This window comes from Triturus cristatus, chromosome 5_1, assembly GCF_964204655.1.
Source record: "Triturus cristatus chromosome 5_1, aTriCri1.1, whole genome shotgun sequence".
In the NCBI taxonomy this organism is placed as follows: domain Eukaryota; kingdom Metazoa; phylum Chordata; class Amphibia; order Caudata; family Salamandridae; genus Triturus; species Triturus cristatus.
The window spans coordinates 812704901-812728733 of NC_140587.1; the positions used below are offsets into that span (position 1 = coordinate 812704901).

The following is a 23833-nucleotide window of genomic DNA, read 5'->3' on the forward strand; positions in this document are numbered from 1 at the left end:
TGATTATTGGGGTTGCTTGTGGCTGGTTTCATATTATACGTGCTAGCAGAGTGCCAGGTTGGTCCGCCTCCATATGAGCTCTTTGGATATATGCCCTATAGTCTACTACTCTTAGCCTCACTAGGAGATCAGCGTTTTCTATACGCGCCTGTTGTAATTTTTCTGCCTTCTCCGGGGATTCAGCCACTTCTTTTCTAGAGGTCCCAACTGCTACTCTACTTCAGTTAGGTTTCGCACTATCTCTTATCTAGCTCCCACCGTTCCCCAATGGAGGCGCCTCTCACCACCGCCTTGATAGCTTCCCATTCAATTAGCGGGGAAGAGGCCGAGCCGGCGTTCTGGGAGAAATAGTCAGTAATGGTATTTGACAGTTGCGCCTTATAGGACCCATCTTCTAGCAATTGGGGATTCCGTTTCCACATCGGCACAGGGGTGGGGACAAAACCCCATTCCAGCACCATTTCTAACGAACTCTGGTCAGACAGTGTTTTGCCTATAAAAGCCGTGTCTAGTATGTGCGGGAGTAAGATGGGGGAGCAAAGAATATGATCTATTCTTGTGTGTACCGGGGAATAATAGTACTTACGCGTTAACGCATTCTTGCTTCGCCATACGTCTAAGAGTTCCCATCCACCTACCCACGCCTCAAGCGCCTTAGCCTGCTGTATTGCCAAAGCTCCCCTAAGAGGCGGATGCGACCTGTCCAACAGCGCATTCAGCACCACGTTATAGTCCCCCCCCTAGAATCCATGTGTGGTGTTCCCAGCCCACCGGCACTGCGCTTATTCTTTTCAGGAACCCATCTTGCTCCGTATTTGGTGCGTATATGCTACCTATCACCAACACCTTGCCACCCAGCTCTACTTTCAGAAGCACATACCTGCCCTTGCCATCCACCCGCTGCTCCAATAGACTAAAAGGGACCTCCGCCCGTATCCACACTGCTGCGGCCCTTGCAAACGCCGAATATGTCGTGCTGTTTAGCTGGCCTCTCCATTTTTTCCGCAGCTTACCCGCCTCAGCTGTGTTCAAGTGTGTCTCCTGCAGAAAGACTATGTGTGTTTTACGCCTGTTCAGTTGCGCGTGAATACAGTACCTCTTGTGTAAGGAGCCCATGCCATGTACATTCCATGTAAGGAACTTATACGATGCTCCTGACGCCATTTACGCTACCTGTGCCAGAAGAAAACCCGCCTGTGTGCTTCAACTCTGTTTTCTGGCAAGCCCGTCTGCGCCCCTCTGCGCCTGGACGTCGCCAGGAGCCAGTGACCCTAGTCAATTCATCGTTAAACAGGGCCCTTCTCACCAAAGACATTGCCCTTGCTGGACAGAGATCTGGCCAGCCCCTGAAGGCCCTTTCTCTTGCCGAGCTTGCCAGTTCCAGGCTTACCCCGTGGAGACGATACTTATAAGGGACTTTCCAGGTTTCCTCTCAGTGTTGTTTCCCGTAGCCTTGAACCTGCCACCTCTCCTGGCCATGTTATAGGCACATCCTTAGATAGGTCTTGGAAAGGATGGAAAAGCCTGCTATATAACATCCGATCCCTGCCTAAAAATTCCACTGAGATTTGGGATTTACTGTCCTCAGTACAGCCTGAGTTGGGATTTCTGACTGAAATCTGGCTTAAGCCCCATTCTGTTCCCTCCATAGTGTTAGGTATACCCGAAGGATATAAATGTATTAGATTGGACAGACCATGAAAGATGGGGGTGGAATCGCCATTGTGCACAAAGACAGAATTAAGGTTACTAAACTGGATCAGCGTTGTAATGCTGCTATGGAAATTCTAGTTTTTAGGATAGACATCTCCTCTCAAGCTAGCTGGAAGGGGGCCCTTGTCTATCGACCTCCAGGACCCCTAGCTGAATTTTCTCTACAACTTATTTAACTATTAGCTCCTCATGTGACTGCATGTAGCAACTTTCTACTACTAGGTGATTTCAACATTCATAGCGAATGCCCCTCTAATACTGATGCACAGATACTTCTGGCAGACCTATCCCTCTTGGGCTTATCTAAGCTCAATGAAGGTCCGGCCCACATAGCAGGCCATACATTAGATATCATTTTTTCAAACTCTCCCAGGGTCCAGTGTGAACCCCTCCAACAATTAACCTGGTTCGATCATTTGTCAATCAAATTTTTCATCCAGGGCCCAATGGAATTGAAGAAACCCAAATCGGTCATATTCCACACTCGTAGGCAGTGGCAGAAAGTCTCACCGGAGAGCTTTCAAGCCTCCTTTTTAAGGCCTCAGAATACTGCATCTGACAATATAGAGGAAGCCTTGGCTAAATACAACTCTGCTGTTTCTACGGCTATAGGCCACATTGCACCACTAAAATCATTCCCAAGTCATCTCAAACGCCCACAGGCAGCCCGGTTCTCGCCTCAGCTGCGAGTCCAGAAACAACTCTGCAGGAAATATGAGAGGAGTTGGCGCACTACTCATGACGAAAAGGACAAAGAACGGTTTCTCACCACCCTGTCCAGCTATCATAAAAATATAAAAACTGCACGGAAAACCCATATAGAATCACAAATAGCCCAGGCTGGTAATGGCCCTAAAACTCTGCATCAGATCCTCCAGTCCTTTATTAACCCCAAGGTCTGTGGAAACTCTGAGGCACCCACGCAAACGCTATGCAACGATATTGCTCTATACTTCTCGCAGAAAATAGAGCTTATCTATGAAAAAATCGTCTTGTCAGGAAACCAGCCTCTGATCCCAACGGCATTTGACCAATTAAAACAGACAAATCCTCAGTTGCTTGAGTGTTTCCCCACACTGACATCAGCAGAGGTTGAATTATTTATTTATAAGATAAAATCAGGGTCCCCTCTGGACCTTATCCCGGCCAAAGTTATCTCTTTCGTGGCCAATCAATTGTCTCCCTCGATGGAATCTCTCATTACTCTCTCCCTGAGAGAAGGCCATGTACCGTCAGAATGGAAAGCTGCACAGGTCAGGCCGCTTCGTAAGAACACTAAAGTCCCTTGGACGGATCTCTCCAATCTCCGCCCTATTTCGCTCCTCCCGTTTCTGAGCAAACTACTGGAGAAACATGTCAACAATCATCTCTCCAACCATGTCGAACTTACGGGTTGCTTAGACTCTTCCCAGTCCGGCTTTAGGCCCAAATACAGCACCGAATCAGCACTGCTAGCGGTCAAGGACAACATCAGGATGACCCTAGATAAGGGCCACTCTACGATTTTGGTGCTGTTGGACCTATCTGCCACGTTCGACACAGTATCACATTGGATATTGCTCAGAAGACTAAAGGAGATCGGACTAAGAAATTCGGCCTTGCAGTGGATGACGAGCTTTCTATCTGCCTGCTCCCAGACCGTCAACTTAGGCCCGTATCGTTCAGCACCTACGGAACTGTCCAAGAGAGTACCTCAGGGCTCATGTCTGAGCCCTACATTGTTTAACATCTATGTTGCTCCCTTGGCCAATCTCTTTAGGACACATGGGTTCATTCCCATAGCCTATGCCGATGATACTCAGCTGCTCTTTCCATTTGACAAATTTACTCCATCTGTACAGTCGGCCTTCTCAACAGGTATGAGAGCTATTTCACACTGGATGAAGAGTAATTTCCTCCAGTGCAATGTGGGGAAAACCGAGATTCTGCTCTTCGGAGAAGCCCCTTCTCTATGGACGCCTGAATGGTGGCCAATCGATTTGGGTCCCCATCCTGCCCCCAAATCGACTGTTAAGAACTTGGGTATCCGTTTGGATCAAGCCCTTACCTTGAAGGAGCATGCTGCTCAGACTGCTGGCTCCTGTTTCCACACAATGGGCCTGCTCCGTCGAGTCTTCCCTCTGCTTCCTGACTAAACCCGGAAAACTTTGACTGAGGCACTTGTATTAAGCCGTCGGGACTACTGTAACGGTCTGCTGATTTCTGCCAATGAGGCCTCGCTCTTCAGACTGCAAGTAGTCCAGAATATGGCGGCGCGATTGGTCCTCAATACTCCTTCTAGGACTGCTTCCGCCCTCTTCTTTTGCATCCTTATTGGCTTCCTATCCGCCAACGGGTAAGATTCAAAATCTGCTGCATTATCCATAAGTCGCTGTTTAATTTAGGCCCCTCTTACCTTTCGGAGAAATTTACACCATACCTACCTTCCAGATCCCTTCATTCGGGTTCCAAACATCTTCTCGTGGTTCCTCGAGTAAGGAAGGCTACATTAGGAGGAAGGGCCCTCTCTCACCTTGGCCCCCGATATTGGAACGAGCTCAATGCACTGATCACCTGCAATTCAGGAAGTTGCTTAAGACTACTCTTTTTTGTTTCTGATCCAGCTGTAGCTGCAATACATCCTCGTGGTCTGTCCCAAGCGCAGAGATACCCCTTCGGGGGTCAAATCAGGCGCTATACATGTAAAATAAATAAATAAGTAAATATAATCTGTCGCTTGTCCCTACGTGCGCCCTTGGGACTGCTAATTTCTGGAACTTGAAATACCCCAATACTACGGTCCAACCCTGAAACTGGGCTCGACCAAACCGATGCTACAAGCAGCAACAATTTTAACTTATTCTTGCATTCGCAGGGGGGTAAGGTACGCCAGCCGCGGACCATTTCACCCCATGCCAGTTCCTCTATGTTACAAATTTTATAATTTTGATAAAACCTACAAATATGCTATTTTAGACTTTTGGGAAAACAAAAATGCTGTGTTCTTAAGTGTAGAAATCACATATTTACTCTTTTAAGTCAAGCCCACTAGACAGAGCATGCACGGTCTGTTGCAAGACTTATTGTGGGCTTACCAAGAACCTACAGGGACTTGGAACCCACCCATGGCTTGCCTTTCCGGTTACTCTAATTTGCTGGCTTCCTATTTGATGGTTTGCCTTGTCCCTATTCCTCAGATCATAGTCACTAGAGGAAGAGGTGTGGCGCCGAGGCCAGGGCGACGGACTTCGGAATCTGGGGATCACGGTTCAATCGCCGGTGGCAGATTAGCCCAGCACCATGTGACTCTGGGCAATAGCTTGCTTAATCTTCCCGACGCCCCCCAGCGCCTAGAGACCCTTATGGGTGATTGTTTGCGCTTTACAAATGTGGATTATTACTTTATTTTGTTCTTCCATAGCTCAGTTTTCGGGACCTATTTTTTACTTTGACTTAGGCACTCCATGAGAATGCATGCGTTTTCCAGCTATCCTGTTCAAGTACTTCTCATGACTACCCTCCGCATGTGGTGTCTTGCTCTCTCACTGTCTCATTCTCCCAGCCGCCTCTGTGATGTGCTTGTCGTCATATTCTCCTTTCGCGCATTGCTTTCTTGCCCATGTGCTTCTCTCCTACCCGCTCCACGTTTCTCTGACTCCGTTTGCTCGCCCCTGTGCTCCATGTTGCTCTCTATTGCACGCACACGGTTTCTCCTCGCCACCCCCGTTTTTCATGTGGCTTCTGCCCTCCCTGTTGCTTGCCCCACCAACCAAGCTGCTTTCCCCACCCGTGCCCTCATTCTCTCTCAAATCTTGCTTCCGAATATCCTCTCCCATGTTGCTTTCCACCCAACCCCTGCCCTCTGTTTTAATCGACCCCACCAGTGCTTCAATAAAAAAAACGCTTGCATCATTTTGTAGACATGAACACCTACAAAACATATGTGTCCAATGCACCATATCATCTTTCATTGCCTTTAGCCATGCTGCACGGCATCGGTGATGCTGTACAAAATAGCTAAAAATCATTTAAAGAACTTATAGGTCTCAAAGGCAAGACCTATTGGCTTTGCCAATACTTATTTCATTAATCAGCTCCTCTATGAAGAGGGGCTTGAAAGCTTGTTCAGGGATAGAGACCTGGAAAGTTACTTTAACCCAAGACCTGCCAGAAAAACAATTCCCTTTATAGCGGATTACAACTGATGGAGGTTTCTAGGAATGTTAAAAAATAAAAAAGTTAATTGCGCTATTTGTTAAACGTTTGCAAGTCCTCTATCAGTTCCTAAAACTGAAAAATAAGAAGGTAATAAGGCAACCTGTTCTATCGCAGACGAGTCCTGAAGATCTGGTATTGGCAGATTATCAGGAAAGAAAGCTGTGACATCAGGAGGCCTTGAGCCTCCATAGAATGCCCTCACTACCACATAATGGCCCTCCATTTCCAATGATCTGCATTTTACTGGAAAGAGACTTTATGAGAGGATGGCCAATAAGCCACTACACATACCAAGAACACTGACTGACCCAATATACCAGAAAATACAGTGCAAGTCTCACAACTCTACCATCCACTCCACTTTGAGACCTCAAACCTCCCCCACTACACAAGCCCAATGTACTCTTCCAAACTTGGCGCGTTCCGGCACGCGCTTCTAAGTCCGCGTCTTGCCCTGGCTAGGACTGCCACAGAAGCGCAGCTCAGGTTTGACTGCAGCTGCGCGGCAGGTGTAGAGCGGCGGGAACGCAGTAATTACAGTGTGGTGCACAAAGGCCTGTGTACTGTGGCGCTGCGACCATCAACAAGTGGTGGTGCCGCAGCATAAGCTTTTACAAAACCAGCAATTAAAAAAAAAAAAACAACAACAACAGCAGCAACAAAAGACTAGGAGCACTCTACGCATGCATCACCACAGCAAGCGGGGGATTCGTGGACAGACCAGGGAGAAGGAATGTCTTATTTCAAGGAACTTTTATCCTTAAATGGTAAATACAGATCTCCATCACTGGAAATGGGTTTCTTACTTGAGGCCTTGTGCAAAAGGCACCATGGGAGGTTAGAACAAGGTATAATTTAAGAAGTTATCATACCGCGTACCTAGCAATCACAGCACTCAAGCAGGCGGTAGAATTAGCAACTCTCAACCTTCAAGGGCACCCCGAAGGTTGCTCAAGCTTCATTTTTAATCCAATAAAGTGCTTTACTATAGCTTTATAATCACAACTGCAAACAGGTGCGCCTTGACAGAAACATATAATTTAACAGGTGTGGCATAAGTTTTCCAGTACGTTGCAAGAAACTGATGCATGTTTCCTTCAACCACCACCAGCTTATGTCAGCAACGGCAATGTGTCCAAGAGTAGTTTATGGTAAAGTTGCTCTAGTGTTTCCGGGTCTCTCTAATGTGCGTGAACCCCAGAGATATTCCAAGTATTACCAGAAATCATTAGCAGACATTATCTTAGAAAGTCTTCTCATCTGATTTGCTTCAGTTTGTTTTGTTCAGCACTACAGGATGCTACTTACAATATGAGAGCCCCAGTTTTCAGATAACCAGGCCCAGAGAGAGGTGAAAGATATGCAGAATGTTTATGTGAAGACACTTTTATATTGAGATACTGAATTAAAGTGCCAGTTTTGCCTTTGTTTAAAGTTCCTGTGGATTATCAAATTAAGAAAAGCAGACAGCAGTATTTAAATGTCGTATGCCCCATTTCATCCAGAATATGTAGCTGGTGCAGAATTGTTATGTGATGACACTTTTTTTATTGAGATACTGAATTAAAGTGCCAGTCTTGCCTCTGTTTAAAGTGCCTGTGGATTATCAAATTAAGAAAAGCAGACTGCAGTATTTAAATGTTGCTTGCCCCGTTTCATCCAGAATATGTAGCTGGTGCAGAATTTGTATGTGATGACACTTTTTTTATTGAGATACTGAATTAATGTGCCAGTCTTGCCTCTGTTTAAAGTGCCAGTGGATTATCAAATGAAGAAAAGCAGACAGCAGTATTTAAATGTTGCATGCCCTGTTTCATCCAGAATATGTAGCTGGTGTATTATTCTTGAAACCAGGACATAGATGCCACTGAAGCTTTAGGATATCCCCACATTATTTTTAATGAATCCAATATAATTCCTGGAATATTGGGATTTGCAACACTACTACCCTGCCTTCATGCCTCACTCTCTGCACCCAGTTAGTCCAAAACAGGCCAAGCCACAACCACTATCTTTCCAACTATACACCCGAAGGGCTCCCCAGTGATGTGGGACCATGTCAGCACTAGGAAGTGAAGGGATACAAATGGAGTAACTACTTACTCGACAATCCAAAAGGTGAATTAGGTCTTGCAAGGGGTATGGTAAACTCTACATACCTACCAATGCAACATAACTCAAAATCTGCCTATGATACATTTCACAAGTTTGCCACTTATGTGCTTTAGAACTCAGTGAATAATGCAGCTCACTGAGTTCTAAAGCACTGATGTTAAAAATAGTAAATTCATGATTTTGTGGCTGAGTGGACTCTAGTAAGTGATATTTTGTACGGGCCGAAAAGTGCGCTTTTGGAAAGCTTCAGTGCGAAAACAAACTCATTTGTCTACTGTGGGTCGGTTTGCACTGGAGCTATCCAGCTTTATTTCAGGGGGTCTGCCTGATTGGATCTAGACTGTGAAAGCCGGATCCATAAGGGAGCCACTCTAAAATAATGGAGCAACTGGATGCAAACTACATTGCCTTAAAAGTTAAAGGGAATCTTTGGGAGGGTACCCAATGTGGCATACACTTAAGGTGATCACGACCTGATGGTCTAGAACTGGAATGAAGCCACACACACGGTCCTGTAGTTTTAAGGGTGCATGGACCAGGGATGAAGCCCATGTTTCGATTGTTCATCCCGTCCAACTGACTGGTTGTGCACCACTTGAGATGTGGTGGGCATCAAATGGATTTCAGAGGATTATGACGTTTGTGAGTTGGTTGACCATTCAGTGTCCTTTACTTTGGTTCTCAGAGATGTGTGGGGGATTCCAATTATGTAGCACTCTGTTGGGTGGATCTGGTATGCAACGTGATTCAGCCGAGAACTATTCATGTGCTGGTCTGACTGAAAATTGATCGAATGATCACTTCAAAAGGCTGTGGCCATGATATTGTTTCTGGCCACAACGTTTATGGGCTGTTAAGAGCTTGACCTGGATAACACATTTTTGTGTTCCCCTATTTGCACTTCTCAAATATAAAGTTACAGCTTCAACTTATATTTCTGTGTACACAACATGAAATGCAGAAACCCGACCTTGATGTTTTAGACAATTCTGAACAGCAGTCAAACCGTGGTATCCTCTATGTACTTAAGTATTAGACACTCCTAAGTTACTATTGCCTTAGCACTATTTGTTGAAGAACAAGCCATTCTGCGCTCCCTCCCACTTTAGGAACCAAATAAAATAAGATTACCTAAATCAGTTCTAAGAACATTCTCTCTGCTAACGTTATAATTGCTGCCAGAACAGTCAGATCTACGGGTGACTGCGCATAAACTTGCCAAATGTGAGCTGATGAACGCTTTTGCAACAATCCAATATTATTACATAAAGACTTTAGTCCTAAGGTTAATAGAATAGTATGGCAACACCTCATCAATACTCAAAGAGGGTCAAAATCCCTTGTGTTCGCCAACAGGCCTCTCACTCTAGTCCTGAACTGTATTATATGATCGGCCTTCGATGGTGACACTCAACCAGAGCCATAGTTAAGCTGCACCACTTAATAGCTGGAGCCACGGCGCATGCACAGACTACTTTGAACTTGTATACAGGTAAAAATGCAAAAACATTATACTTCAAAAGGGCAAAAATAGCCCACGCATTGGCTTAAATACCTCAAAAATGTAAAGCAAGAGTGTAAATATTAAATATGCCAGCTATTCACAATATACTCAAAATGTCACTTGGTGTAACCCCAGGTACCCTGACATCATGGGTGGAGGCACGTAGGGCTCACAGTGGGTCATCCTCAGAATTTAACGTTGTGGACAGAGCACACACAGTGGTCTGCTTCTATTGAACTAGTCTCAAATGTGTGGGTCATCTTCCCTTTTTCTTTGAACGCTGGATTTTTGGTGATTGCTTTTGTTTTCTATTTTTGTGCATTACAGTTAATGTAAAGCTTTTGGTGATGATGAATGATATTTATTATATTAAATGCAACAGTCCAACTAATGAAGGATTTCGTAATTGTAACTATGCCTTGAAAAAGTCCTGCGGACGAAACACGTTCACTCCTTTTATCCATTGCATTGTTGTTTATGAACACAGCGGAAGCCTGCTACAGGGCTGAACACATTTAGGTCATGAATCGCGAGTGTCTCTTAAGATCTTTATTTTGCAGCATAAATTTAAAAAACTGTAACGTTAGGAGTGTTGTGACAACTCTATTTTGTGGAAAATTAATATTTTTAAATTAACCTTAATCACAGATTCATCAAATCAATTTGTCAAATTTCAAAACATTCACACCAATATCTAAGAGATGCCTTATGCGCCTAAGTGAGAAAGATCCCAAGATGCCCTCAGTAGCATACAGCACATCTGTAGCAATTTTTAGACACTTATTCACGAGCAGAGAAAACAGGCATTTTGCATTCCGGCTACACACCTGTTTGGCACTCCGGATCCTGGACAGGAACATGTGCAGCTCCATGGTTTCTGCAAACAGCGCGCGGCACACTGCCTGGTAGTGGTTTGGTGCCTCCGCTGGGGTTGTAAGATGGGATGCGCACAGCTGTGGAAGAAGAAAAGCGTTAAAACACAATCTGAACTCTTATCTGAAGCTTCTTTCCTGCATGCTAGATACACAACAATATTTTCCGTGGGCACCTGCACAGATAAGATTAACAGCCTTTAACTCGCCACTCTCATACTGAATGGATAAGATCAGTGATATGAACGCCCAAAGTGTCTGCAGGTCATGGGTTCAAATCCTGACAAGGCCAACTCAGACTTAACTGTTTGAAGATTGGTAAAAGCAGCAACATTAAATTGGGCCATAATGACACCTGATATTCACACTGCCTAAAATGGCAACAGTGTGGTATAAAACATTATATAAAAACATATTATCATTGATACTTGCCACCACATCAACAGTACTGTTTTGCCAGTTCAGCTAGGATTTTTGTGCCCCCTGTTAATGATGAAGTAAGGCCACCGCCTCACCTCACTTTAGAACTAAAAACAATTGTTCACCAGGCTATATTTGGAATTTTAAAAAATCCATCCCTTGTGACATAATTTTTATAATTATTAAAAATTGCTAAACAATTAACGTTTGTGAGTTAAACGAAGAAGGCTTGTTAAAGAAAGATAGTTGCATATTTAATCTTATATATTTGACAGAAAGAAATCGCTGTGTAGAGTGAATTCTCTTCAGTGTGCTTGAAATACCCAGTCTTGTTCTTGTCATAATTTTTAAACCCAAATGGGCCTCTGAATTGAGGGCAACCATAGAGCTTTCTTTCGGTAGCACTCCCCTGCCTCTTTAGAGGAGTTGCAGGCATTCCCCGAGAATATAGGTTATGGGAATAAAGGACATTGTAATAGGATTCTTGGGTGGGCTTTGCAGGTCATTGCCTATTGGTCTAAAGTGAAGTGGAGGCTGTACCACTCTCACTCTTGGTGAACCTACAGAGGATTGAACTCCTGGGATGTCCCGCTGCAGACTTCCCGGACAGGGCCCAGCACCCAAACACAAACAGGTGACTACCCACTGCCCAAACATACTGACTGTGTTGCTAGTCCTATGTCGTAGCTCAGCCTGCATGTAAACTTCTACTGGAGTCCTAAACCCTGTTACCATTGGGTAGAGCCACTCTATTCCTCGGAGTGCTTGGTGGACTAGCGCTGAACCTCAATTAGCGACTTAGGACGGACCCATGTGTATACATGAGCTACTCTCAGACTACTCCTTGCAGAGGGCTTCCCCAGGGGCACACCCCTTGGTGTGTGAGGCTTGTGCCTGGCATAAGGATTCCACCCTGTACAAGCTCGCTCTTCATCTCATTGGCTCACCCTTCCACAACAGTCAGCCTGAGATAGAGTAAAGGCACACCCATCCATCTACCTGACCAATCACACACATGCTCCGTGTTCACCGGCAGCTGGGCCCTGCCCAGAGAGTTCGTCCTTCTACCAAATTACTTAAGAAAACTAATTTGTTCTACCCATTACACTATTGTCAACACTGCCACGTAATGGACAAACAGGAGCATGCATGCAGAAGAGTCACCCTCTCAATAATTACTGGGGGGGGGGGGGGGCGAACTTGCAGAGTTTCACTCGGCAGAATTCCATGGAGTTACATGAAATTGAATGGGCGAAATCGGCACATCACACTTATTTTTAGCACCAGGAAGCTTGTTCCGCATCGCAAAATCAGTGCGTACGGTACCACGCGAGCGCAGAGGGTGCTGCTTCTTTACTGCAGCTCAAGTAGATTTTCTATTAGAGCGGCAGCTTTCTCACCGTGAATGGCCGCGACCGGCTGGGTTGAGAAAATCTTGTTGGGTGCTGTCCTAGTGCCTGAAAATCATGCTAGAGGGATGCCAATTCTGCCTCGCCAACTTACCATTGGAGAGCCGCTCACGAGAAAAAACTCCACTATGAGGTGGTTGGCAGAGTTTTGCCGGGACTCCGCAAGAGTAACACAGAGTGGGCAAAACTCAGCGAACTTCGCCGGTGGAGTGGAATCTATCACCCACCCCTAATAATTACATTCCCACCAGTAACAAACTCGCCAAATTGCACAGTTCATTCACTTTGTAAACTGAGATCACTATATGTACAGCTGCCTTGTACAACTCCAGTTAGTCTGTTGAACAAGCGAGAGACTAGTCGTAGCCTTTCTACTTTGGCTGAGTCGAATGAATACATGGCCACCTAACTGTACATTAAAAGCGCAAAATGCACGAGTAAACTGAGCTGTTCAACAGTGCGACCATCAGTACAGCCAAGACAATGAGCATATGCTCCCTACTAGCTACATTAAGCCATTATCTGTACAATAATCTTAACGAATACGCAACACAAACCCATGGCTGTAATTTCGGTGCTTTAACTTTAAAAGACTAAGTTTCTCAACCTCTCTCAAAGGAAGACAGGTGCAAGGGGACTGAAAAATCAGTTATATAAAGGCACACAGTTAATACATTTTTTAAGTAAGGCTCCTCTTCAGCTAATGCGTGTCATAATTTAATCGAGCAAGTCGTTGCCCTTGCCAGCTCCGGCTTCAAAAGTTACTTGGACAGTACAAAGCAAACTCAGTTAAAAACGAACATAACAAACTTGAGGACGACGTGAGGGCCTGGCACTTCATGATCGCAGACTTATCTAAAGAAAAAAATACCTCAGAGAGGGAAGAGCTTCCCTCCCACCCCACCCAGGAAGTGACGGGACTGTTATCCAGGCGCGAGGCCCCTGACTCAAGGAGAATATAGACAGTTCAGACATAGGATTGAATAGATGGTTTCCGAGCCCCGAAGTGAATGTTGCTACCCATAACCAAGGGGGGAACAGTGTTCGTAACCAAGTTTAAAGTGGACAAAAAAGTAATAGCGACATAGAAGTTATGAGGTTCTTTTTTTATTATTTATTGAATTGAAGCACCCCAAATAAGGGTAACAGCTTATGTTGTACGCATACGTAACCAGATCGATTGAAATCAAGAACATTGTACCTGATGTAATATGCTGATTTGGAAAAGTATTGATGTCAACCAAATGTCAATAAAAGTATTTAAAAAAATAAAATTTAAAAAACGAACATAACAAGAATGCATTATTGCAAGTAAGTAAATTGGCACTAGCTTCTTATGTTCCTTGATGCCCTACTTGGAAGCTAAGGGTACCAGGTGAAGTTTTGATCAGGATGTGTAAGTAAAGACGTCATGTTATCTCTCTTGCCTCAGAAACCCTTTCTCCAAGAACCTACGAGTTTCTTCTGGTGGCAGTGACGAGGAATTAAGTCCCTGCAAGGCAGCCCACAGGTCCCAGTGCAAATTTAAAAGGTAGGCCACTTCTCTATTACTCTTGTCACCTGCCTCCTGCCAAGGTATGAGGGTGGATGCAGTCTAGTACACGCCAATGCGTTATTTCATGTGCCATTATTGCTGCACCAAACCAGCGGACCCGGAAGGATCCCTGCCAACAACTGGCGTTGGCTCATCTTTTCTGTAGAATCATTCTGGGGAATGTTGCAAACCAGTTTATGGATTCCATTGTGACCTTCAGGTGTAAATGAAAGCTGAATACAGAGATTTGGATAGTGGGGAAAGGAAGAGGGTATGGAACAAAGGAAATGTAAATTCGTCCGTAAATAACTCTTGAATGTGATCTGTACATTGTCTCAGGTATGAACTACGTTTGAATTAACTCAACCTCAACTCAACCTATGTCCTCTCCACGGTCAATAAAAAGTGTAAAAATGTCTGCCACATACAAGTAAAATTGAAATAAATTTGTTCTACATGAATGACTTTTGTTAAGAATCACTATATAGAAAGTACAACTCAATATATTTACATATACGGTCAGCCATGATATCCTGGCTGGCCTTATGCGAGGCCTGGGAATTGGGGGCACAGCATTAGAACTCATGAAATCATTTTTGGCAGACCAACTACATAACGTGACAATGGATAATTTCGTCTCCAAGCAGTTTTCCCTGCCCTGCGAAGTCCCCCAGGGATCGGCATTAAGTCCAACGTTGTTCAACTGCTATGTTACGCCACTTGCATCAATTATCAAAGATTTTGGCTTTACTTTAGCGTCTTATGCGGACGACACCCAAATTGTGGTGTCACTAGCAAACAGTGAAAATAACCCAGGCGAGGACTTCAGCTTATGCATGAGTAAGCAGAACAACTGGAACAAGCTGCAACAAGATCACAGCCGACCAGCTCGCAACCTCCCTGAGCAAGAACCCACCCACCAGCGCAACGAACCCCAGCCAAGCGGCCACCAACCTCACGAAGTGGATCAGCGACTGCGCAGACGACCTCGCCCCTCTGAGGACCCCGCCTAGCAGACCCGGCAGCAAGAAAGCCCCATGGTTCACCGACGAACTCAAGAGCTCCAAGAAGAACTGCCGAGCGCTCGAGAGAGACTGGCGCAGAGACCCAACACCTGTCAACATGACGGCCCTGAAGCTCACCACCCGAAAACACCACCAACTGATCCACGCCACCAAGAAGACAGCATTCAAGGAACGACTGGACAACAACGCACACAACAGCAAGGAACTCTTCAACATCGTTAAAGAGCTCTCCAACGCCGGAAACAAAGACATCACCCCTTCGCAAGACCTCTGCAACTCCCTCGCCTCCTACTTCCACAACAAGATCGCGGACATACACAACAGCTTCAGCACTCTACCGTCGCACGCCACGTCCGAACCACCGCCCCCCACCACCACCCTCCGCGCCTGGACCCCGATCAGCTCCGAAGACACCGTCCGCACGATGAACTCCATCCACTCCGGGTCTCCGACCGACCCCTGCCCCCACCATGTCTTCAACAAGGCCGACGCTGTCATCGCACCCCACCTGCGAGACATCATCAACACCTCCTTCGACACCGCTACCTTCCCGGAGAGCTGGAAGCACGCCGAACTCAGCGCTCTACTAAAGAAGCCATCAGCCGACCCCACCGACCTCAAGAACTACCGCCCCATCTCGCTGCTCCCGTTTCCAGCAAAAGTCATCGAGAAGACCGTCAACAAGCAGCTGTCCGCCTTCCTCGAGACGAATGGATCCCTCGACCTCTCGCAGTCTGGCTTCCGAGCCAACCACAGCACCGAGACCGCCCTGATCGCAGCCACCGATGACATCCGAACCCTGCTCGACAACGGAGAAACAGCAGCCCTCATCCTCCTAGACCTCTCCGCAGCCTTCGACACGGTCTGCCACCGTACCCTAGTGCAGCGCCTCAACAACGTCGGAATCCAGGAGAAGGCACTGGAGTGGATCATCTCCTTCCTCACCGGAAGGACACAGAGAGTCCGCCTCCCACCGTTCAGATCAGAAGCCACCGAAGTCATCTGCGGCATTCCTCAAGGCTCCTCGCTTAGCCCAACCCTCTTCAACGTCTACATGAGCCCCCTCGCAGCCATCGCACGCCAGCACAACCTCAACATCATCTCCTACGCCGACGACACCCAGCTGATCCTCTCCCTCACCAACGACCCCGACACCGCCAGAGCCAACCTACACGAAGGGATGAAAGAGGTAGCCGAATGGATGAAGAACTGCCGCCTGAAACTGAACTCGGACAAGACGGAAGTCCTCATCCTGGGTTCCTCACCCTCCGCCTGGGACGACTCCTGGTGGCCCCCCGCCCTAGGCAACGCACCCAAACCAACAGACCATGCTCGCAACCTGGGCTTCATCCTGGACTCCTCCCTCTCCATGACCAGACAAGTCAACGCCGTCTCCTCGGCGTGCTTCAACATCCTGCGCATGCTACGTAAGATCTTCCGGTGGATCCCCACCGAGACCAGGAAAACGGTCACCCAGGCCCTCGTCACCAGCCATCTGGACTACGTCAACTCCCTCTACGCCGGAACCACCGCCAAACTCCAGAAGAGACTCCAGCGGATCCAGAACGCCTCAGCACGTCTCATCCTGGACATCCCCCGCCGCAACCTCATCTCCGGACACCTGAGAGACCTGCACTGGCTCCCGGTCAACAAGAGAATCACCTTCCGTCTCCTCACCCACGCACACAAAGCCCTACACAACCAAGGCCCAGGATACCTCAACAGCCGCCTCAACTTCTACGCTCCCAAACGCCAGCTTCGATCGACCAGCCACGCCCTCGCCGCCGTCCCCCGCATCCGAAGAGCCACCACAGGAGGAAGATCCTTCTCCTACCTCGCCGCCAAGACCTGGAACTCCCTCCCGACCCACCTCCGCCTTACCCAGGACCACCTCGCCTTCAGGAAACAGCTCAAGACCTGGCTGTTCGAGCAGTAGCGGACCCCCTCCCCTAGCGCCTTGAGACCCTCCGGGTGAGTAGTGCGCTATACAAATGCTTGATTGATTGATTGATTGAACTGGATGGATTGCAGCTGCTTTAAACTGAATGCATCCAAAACTGAGGTTATCATCTTCGGCAACAAACCCTTTCTTTGGACACCGGATTAGTGGCCTCCAGAGTTGGACACACTGCCAACACTTTCAACTAAAGTAAAGAACCTAGGATTCCTGGTAGACAGCAAACTGAAATTCAAGGACCAAGTTAATAAAATTACCTCTGCCTATTTTTGCTTCCTATGGTTTATTAAAATAAATTGAAACATTTCTGCCTCCAGAACTTCTAAAAAACAGTAACCATGGCATTTATCCTCACAAGGATTGACTACTGCAACAGTCTCTACCTTACTCTTGCATCAGGTCTTTTGAAAAGATTACAGATCTTGCAAAACGCTGCGGCTCTCCTCATTTTTAAAATTCCCAAATTTGAATCGGCCAAAGATGCCATTAGGAAACGACATTGGTTGGCAGTCAGACAACGAGGTAAATTCAAAGCCCTCTGCCTGGCATATAAATCCCTGCACGGATTCGGGCCAGACCTTTTTAAGAAGAGACTGAAATAGTATGTACCAGTCAGAGCACTGCGCTCAGGCTCTGCCAGGAACATGACGGCCCCCCTATTTAGGAAGGCCATGTGGGGTTGGGGGGGGGGGGGGGGAGTTTCTTCAGGACTACTGCGATACTCTGGAACAGTCTGCCATTGACTCTAAAAAAAAAAAACCCTCCCTACTTAGTTTTAGAAAAGCGCTAAAAACTTGTTTCTTCACACAGGATTAGAAGGCATCCTGTGCACTCGACCAACGCACCACAGACACGGCCACTGCCGTTATCCGGAACTCCACAGTGCCAAGACGCCCGTGGACATGAGTTGCGCCAGGGCTCGAGTCGGGGTACCACGCGGGTGGACGGCGTCCCCCCACTTATTTTACCGGGTTTTAGCGGGTGGACGCCGTCCACCCTGCCCAAAAGATGGAGCCGGTACCCGAGCCTGCGCGCGCGCTCAGCACTCACCAAACCTAACCTTCTATTGTCGAGAGAGGGCGAACAGAGCTCTTAAGTTGTTTCACGTTGATGGAGCCGTTCAGTATGACAGACGGGCGCTCGTGGCCGTATATTAGAAAAGGTCAGTATGTGTTTATGCATTTCAGACGGAGACCGGCAAATTTACTGTGGGCAATAAATACGCACCGAACAAGCGCATCTTTAATTTCCCCGCTCCTTTGAGTGTCAATACGGTGACTAATTCCAACGTAAACATTCTCCTTTTCCCTTTGAACCTGCCCCCATCGCCTTCTAACCTTTGTTAATTAGTGGGGACTCCATCTCGTGACGTCACTTCCGGCTGTGAGGTCACTTCCGGTGACACCACCTAACTTGGAGCGTCCCCCCACTTCTTTTTTTAGGACTTGTGCCCTGAGTTGTGCTATATAAATTATATTTACATTACATATATTTACAGACTTAATCTTCAATGGTTCTAAAGAGACTGCTTGTGTCAGAAAGACAGTCACTAAAAATGGAACATGCAGCGCTAGGAGGACATGAGTTAGCAATGCCTTGTTTTTAAAGTGGATTTGGAAATGTTTCTTTATTAATTTCAACAAAACTCGTTTCCATTGTGTAGGGCTGTGTGACATTTACAGTGAATGACTTTCTTTTAACTGCTGCCATTTCGATTGAACCCTTAGGGGATAAAAGCCTTTGACAACATGTGTGGTTTCCACAAAGTCTGTGTAATGCTCTCAGCAAACATTAATCAGCTTGCTCTGGCACCAGTAAACATATCCGAACAGACACTGCCAAGGGGGCAGGAATCCTTAATGGCAGCACTACAGACTGCCTTTAACTCAAGTGATGGGAGAAATAAGAGACATCTGTCATCGTGATGCACAGTGCAGTGCTCTGAGCAGTTATCAGCTTAGGAGCAGTCCAGAAACAGCCCTTCTTTCTTAAATGGTCTGCTAACTAGAAATAACAATTTGCCCTACTTTGCTCACTGCACCATGTATAAACAGTGGGTGTGATGGAGAGAGGCAAACTGAAGTATGAAACTGTGGCACTGGGTAAAAATAAGGCTATCTTATGACCAGGCTGCTTCTGTCCCAGAATGTGAGTCAGGCAACAGTAGATGTGCCTGATTCTAAAATGGCCACTGCAAATGCACACAGCAACTATTATACACTTTGTTGCTGTCAAACAATCCTCCAGAGAGGAAGGAAGAGCTCGAGCAACACGAAGTACATCAGTGCATGTGAAGGTGCGTTCTATAGGCACGCTCCTGCTCAGATCCACTCAACGACCAGACCTAACACCATGCAAGTGGTTTCAAGCACCACTCAGCAGTGGGAGCAGATTGAGAACTTTATTTTTTTTAAACTGTATTTTATTAGTTTTTATTAACGCAACAAACAAAAAAAGAACATACACTGAAGGAAGTTCTGTTACACACATAATACCCCATGAAATATAAAGTGAAGACGGTTACAGATACGGGTCCACACACATCAGGCATTACAGCATCGGAGAGACACAGTGGCGTAAAGAAAGTTGAAGGGGGCCCCCCTGCAGGGTACACAGAGGGGCCCCACCTCCGGATTTAATCCAGATCTTTCCGGCGTGAGTACAGTGCTGAGGGGGCCCCCTGCAGCTCGGGGGCCCCCACACTGCGGGGGATGCGGGGGCCTGTGTTAAGCCCCTGGAGAGACAACTACAATAGTCAGTACAAGACATTACAGGGACCAAATCATTGAACAAAACATCAGAAAAAGAATCATAACAGCAGTGCAAACATTAGCCAGGTCAATTACCCCTCCGAACCAGAACCTTCACCAACACTCGAATCACCATCCTCATTGAATCTCCCAAGTAATGATTGAGAACTTTATTTAGTGGGTGGAGGGATAAAAGCTTCTATGTAGCACCAAAATATCTATAAAGTGATTTGAGCATTTAGATAGTTAACAGTTGTGAAAAAAGTTAGAAACATTACAAAAAAACTTATAAACTGTTTCTTACCAGAATAAATCTAATATGATAGCATCATCCCTACGCTGGATACATTTCACCAATGGGAACATGTGGAAATGACACTCAAAATTCAGTGCAGTACAACAGAACGTGTTCAACCTACATGTGTTGCCCCAAGCACGGCTTCATTTGTCTGTCATTTTTTAAAAAAAGCAGCGTTTTCATACAAAGAGTGTAAAAAAACCACTCTTAACTCTAGATCCATATATTAAATGCAATAAGCAAGCAAAGATTTGCGGTGGAAAATGCTAAAGAAAGTTGAGTAATATGTTTTTGGATGCTAACATTTCCTATCTTCAGTCGGTCCTGAAAAGCTGGAAATTAATTCAGATGGAGGGGTCGATAAGAGCGTCATATATAACAAGCATTGGATAATGCCAATAGGACTGGCTTTAAAGGAATGTTGTATGGTAATATGAAGAATTACAAGTAGATAGCACTGGAACAGAAATGTATTTTGTGAGGAAGCAAAGAACTGTAGAATAATGTTGGTGCAGGTTAAAAGATCAGGTGACAACTAAAAATCCATGTTGGTTAATGACTGCCTCCTCTCATCAGTGCTGCTGCCAGAGAAAACACTATAAAGTATCTAGTTAGCTAAGATACTTTAAAAGCATTACAGTGTCATGAGTGTGCCCCTAAAAGGTTAAGTAAGCTGAGGCAGCTGGATAAATAAACAAAACACAGCTGTATGGAGTGCAAGCACTTTTTAGGTCGAGCCAAGGCAGCGCTCATGTGCGGTATGAAATACCTGTTGTTTTCAGTAAGGGACTTAGGTCCCGCCTGCTACTTACCATTCATTCAATGCAGTGCCACTCTTCTTTGCTGCCCCGTAACTGGTTTAGGCAGAGACACGTCACTTCTGTTTTTTTCCAAAGCAGCACCGGCCAGGTACAGTTTTGTTATGCTTAGCTAGCTTATCTGTTCTTTGGGGGGAACTCTTTTTTTAAAAATTGCTTTGCTTCGTGCTCTGTCAGTGATTTTCAGCTTTGGCGCCAGTCTGTGTTCCTCCACCCCAAGATTGCTGCTTACTTTATGTTCATGGATGCCGTGCTTTATACGGTGTGGCCATAGTCCCGTTTTAAGGCGGTTTCCCTCGCAGCGCCGGCTTCACGACCGCTGCGCATCCTCTACTTTTCCCCCTTCCTCAGCGGCGCGTCTGCGAGCCTTCTTTTAAAAAGCTATTTTTATTTCGTTTTTTAGTGTTACGGAGTGTGTGTGTTTGTTTACAGTGAGCAGTGCAGGAGCAATCGCCGCTGAAAGGGAAGGGTGGGCGGCACCCGACAGTCCATACCGAGGGTCCCACTGCTCCGGTGGTAGGCAGGACAGCACTGCGTAGATCAGGATCCTCACCCTGGCACGCTCCATAAGTGATGCAGCTGCAGCGCAGACACAGCCTTCTTCCTGCACTACCTGCTGGATTGGGGAGTCGCACTCTCCTACTGTAGCCGCCATGGAGCCTGCTGCCCTAGTCACTCAGCTCTAATATTCATCCCCCACCCAACCCCATTATTGCTGCGAAGCACCGACGCGGGACTGGTTTCAGGTAAGTGCAAATCAATACTATTAAACAATATTTATTGTACTGGTTACCATTTTCAGGGACTGACAGCCTGGATTTATTTGGGTAAAAGGCATTGTGATGGTGATGTACAATGCCAAAACCTCTAACTCTTGCAAATGCGAGACCTATTGCATTGCATTGCAAATGCTCGTTGTGGAAGCACACAACTTATGACCACCCAAACATGTACTCCTGGCTCCCAACACGTGGACAGATCTAAAGCCCCACTCCTGGTGATTATCGCACAATTGTCTGGCTATAGCTGGGCTGTCAAGTCAGACCATAAAAAGGGACTTGGACACCAATGCCTCAGAAAGATTTGTAATTTTGTTTAGATCTTGATCGCAGAGGGTACACAGGATGGCATATCTGGCCATTCTTATTTAGAAAGCAAGGCAGATCATAGTGAATCAGTCTCGCCTTTGCAGAACACAGGCAGAAATCCAGACCAAATGCTTGGACGAGTAGAGACGTCCCTATTTTGAACGCTTACTTGAGCAAATGATCTTCCACTTTAGCCAAACACTGCTCGTCTCCCCATGTCCAGTTTGCAGCACTGTAAACCAAGGATACGGCCAACTTGCAGGAGCAACTAGTGGGACTATAAGTTTTTCCATTGGGCATACCTAAAAACCAGGACAATAATAATACTGAGCCAAAGTTCAAACCAAGGCAATAATCTTAAACTCCCCTTAAGCCGGTTTATTAACCAATTCTAATCAGTGCTTAATTTGAGCCAGTTGTTTCTGGTGCTCGGCACCGGCACTTAATTGTCAACACCAGCACTTATGACAGTCTGGTACATGGTGGCGTTGTTAGTGCAATTTAGAGATGAACTCAACAACTGTTTATTAATTCAATATACATTTAAAATGACTAATACCTGTCGCCCAAGCCATTCTTACAGATTTGGGGTCCTGAAATAGTCTAAATTGTCACACTGGTAGGTGTGTAGCTGTGTTAGTACTGTCATTCGCAGCACTGGCACAGGCAATTGATGGTGCAAACAGCAGTGGCCACCTGACGGGGGCCCTGGCACTTACTTTTTTGCAAATCAAGCACTGATTTCAACATTTTTATCATTTTATGTTCTTCGGTTGTAAAAAAACAACAAAAAAACAAGCACCTTTCAAAGGTGGTCGAACAATCGGGGGCACATGTTGCCCTGACTGGGACAGATGAGCCTGATACAATTAAAGTAATATGAGAATACGAAATACTGCCATAACAAACAGGCCTACTGCCTTCCTCAGAGGGATGCTTCAATGCGTCCACTAATCTCTGTAGCTGGATTTGCTTTCGCTAGTGGGATACTTTAGACTCCTAACAAGATTAAAAGGCCTGTGACCGCCTGAAGAAGTCGCAGAACAAGGATATTTTGTACCAGTGATAATCCCGCCTGGCCCGCTCCCATTAGCCTGTGTCACTGAATTCCCCTCAACAAGCTGAGAAACTGGGCAGCGTGCTTAGCACTGGTTGACCAAACTCGCTAACAATCCAATATTAAAACCATCAAACCGGCAAGTGCATAAGACCGACCAGTAAGTACTGTGTACGAACAGGCAAAAGCTATCAAAAAGCAGGCAGAACCGCAGATCAAATTGTACGGAAATTCAAACACAATGGTTCTTGTCCAAGGCACTGCCACCGACATCAACTTGTGTGTTAAGAAAGATATTCATTATCTTGCAGCCCATCACCACAGACATCAACCAACAAGAGCACAGTGAGATGGTGCAACCAAACTCTTAGCCATGCCCAGCATGTAAAGTTATGCTGTGGTGGTTCTCGGATTGCAATGTATGAATTAAGATTGGGGGATTTCTCTGCTAGCACACTTAAGAAGGGACAGAGTCCCACTTCCAGGGAAGGCTACGGGCCTTCCCCATCTAGTAGGTCTCACAGAGGCAACCTCGTTTATTCATTTACCTATATGGATGTTTTATAAGTGCTTCTAGTTGCCTTACGAAAGCTTCAGAGCGCTGTGATTGCCCTGCTGAACAATTTCGGGGTAGTACGAGTCCAACCGGATGCAAGCATGGTTCTTCAAGCTTCAACAGGTCTGTGTCGGGGAGTTTCCCGAAGCGTAAGGGTCCGGGGTCACGCCTCATCCTTTCAAATTCCCCCCCCCCCCCCCCCAGTTAATCTGTGCAGCTCAGTAGCTCTGTTACTACTTACACCTCTGGAGTACTTCAGCTTGTCATGTCTGAAGCCACCGACAGAAACCTTCGCTGGCTTACATTAGCACAAACGAGCAGCACAAAATAAACACAATAGACTTCAATAAGGAAAGCTGAGGTGCCAGGCAAGAGAACACCTCGTAGACACAAAAGTAGAACCACGCTGATCAAATAAAGAAACAACAAATGACCAGCGCAGAAAAACCATCATCGTGAGTACAGATGTCGTAGCACCAACTCAGCAAAATCCAGACTTAAAAAGCAATGCGTAGACGCT

The 23833-nt window shown here is 46.2% G+C and overlaps 1 protein-coding gene across 5 annotated transcripts in view; it reads right to left on the bottom strand.

Moving 5' to 3' along the window:
• SPIRE1 (spire type actin nucleation factor 1) overlaps positions 1–23833 on the bottom strand; it is a 490495-nt gene that overhangs the window by 169084 nt on the left and 297578 nt on the right. For all 5 annotated transcript variants that reach the window (XM_085605852.1, XM_085605851.1, XM_085605848.1 and 2 more), the window contains exon 4: positions 10357–10482. In XM_085605852.1, coding sequence (XP_085461978.1) covers positions 10357–10482 — 126 coding nt within the window. The remainder of the gene's footprint in view (positions 1–10356; positions 10483–23833) is intronic.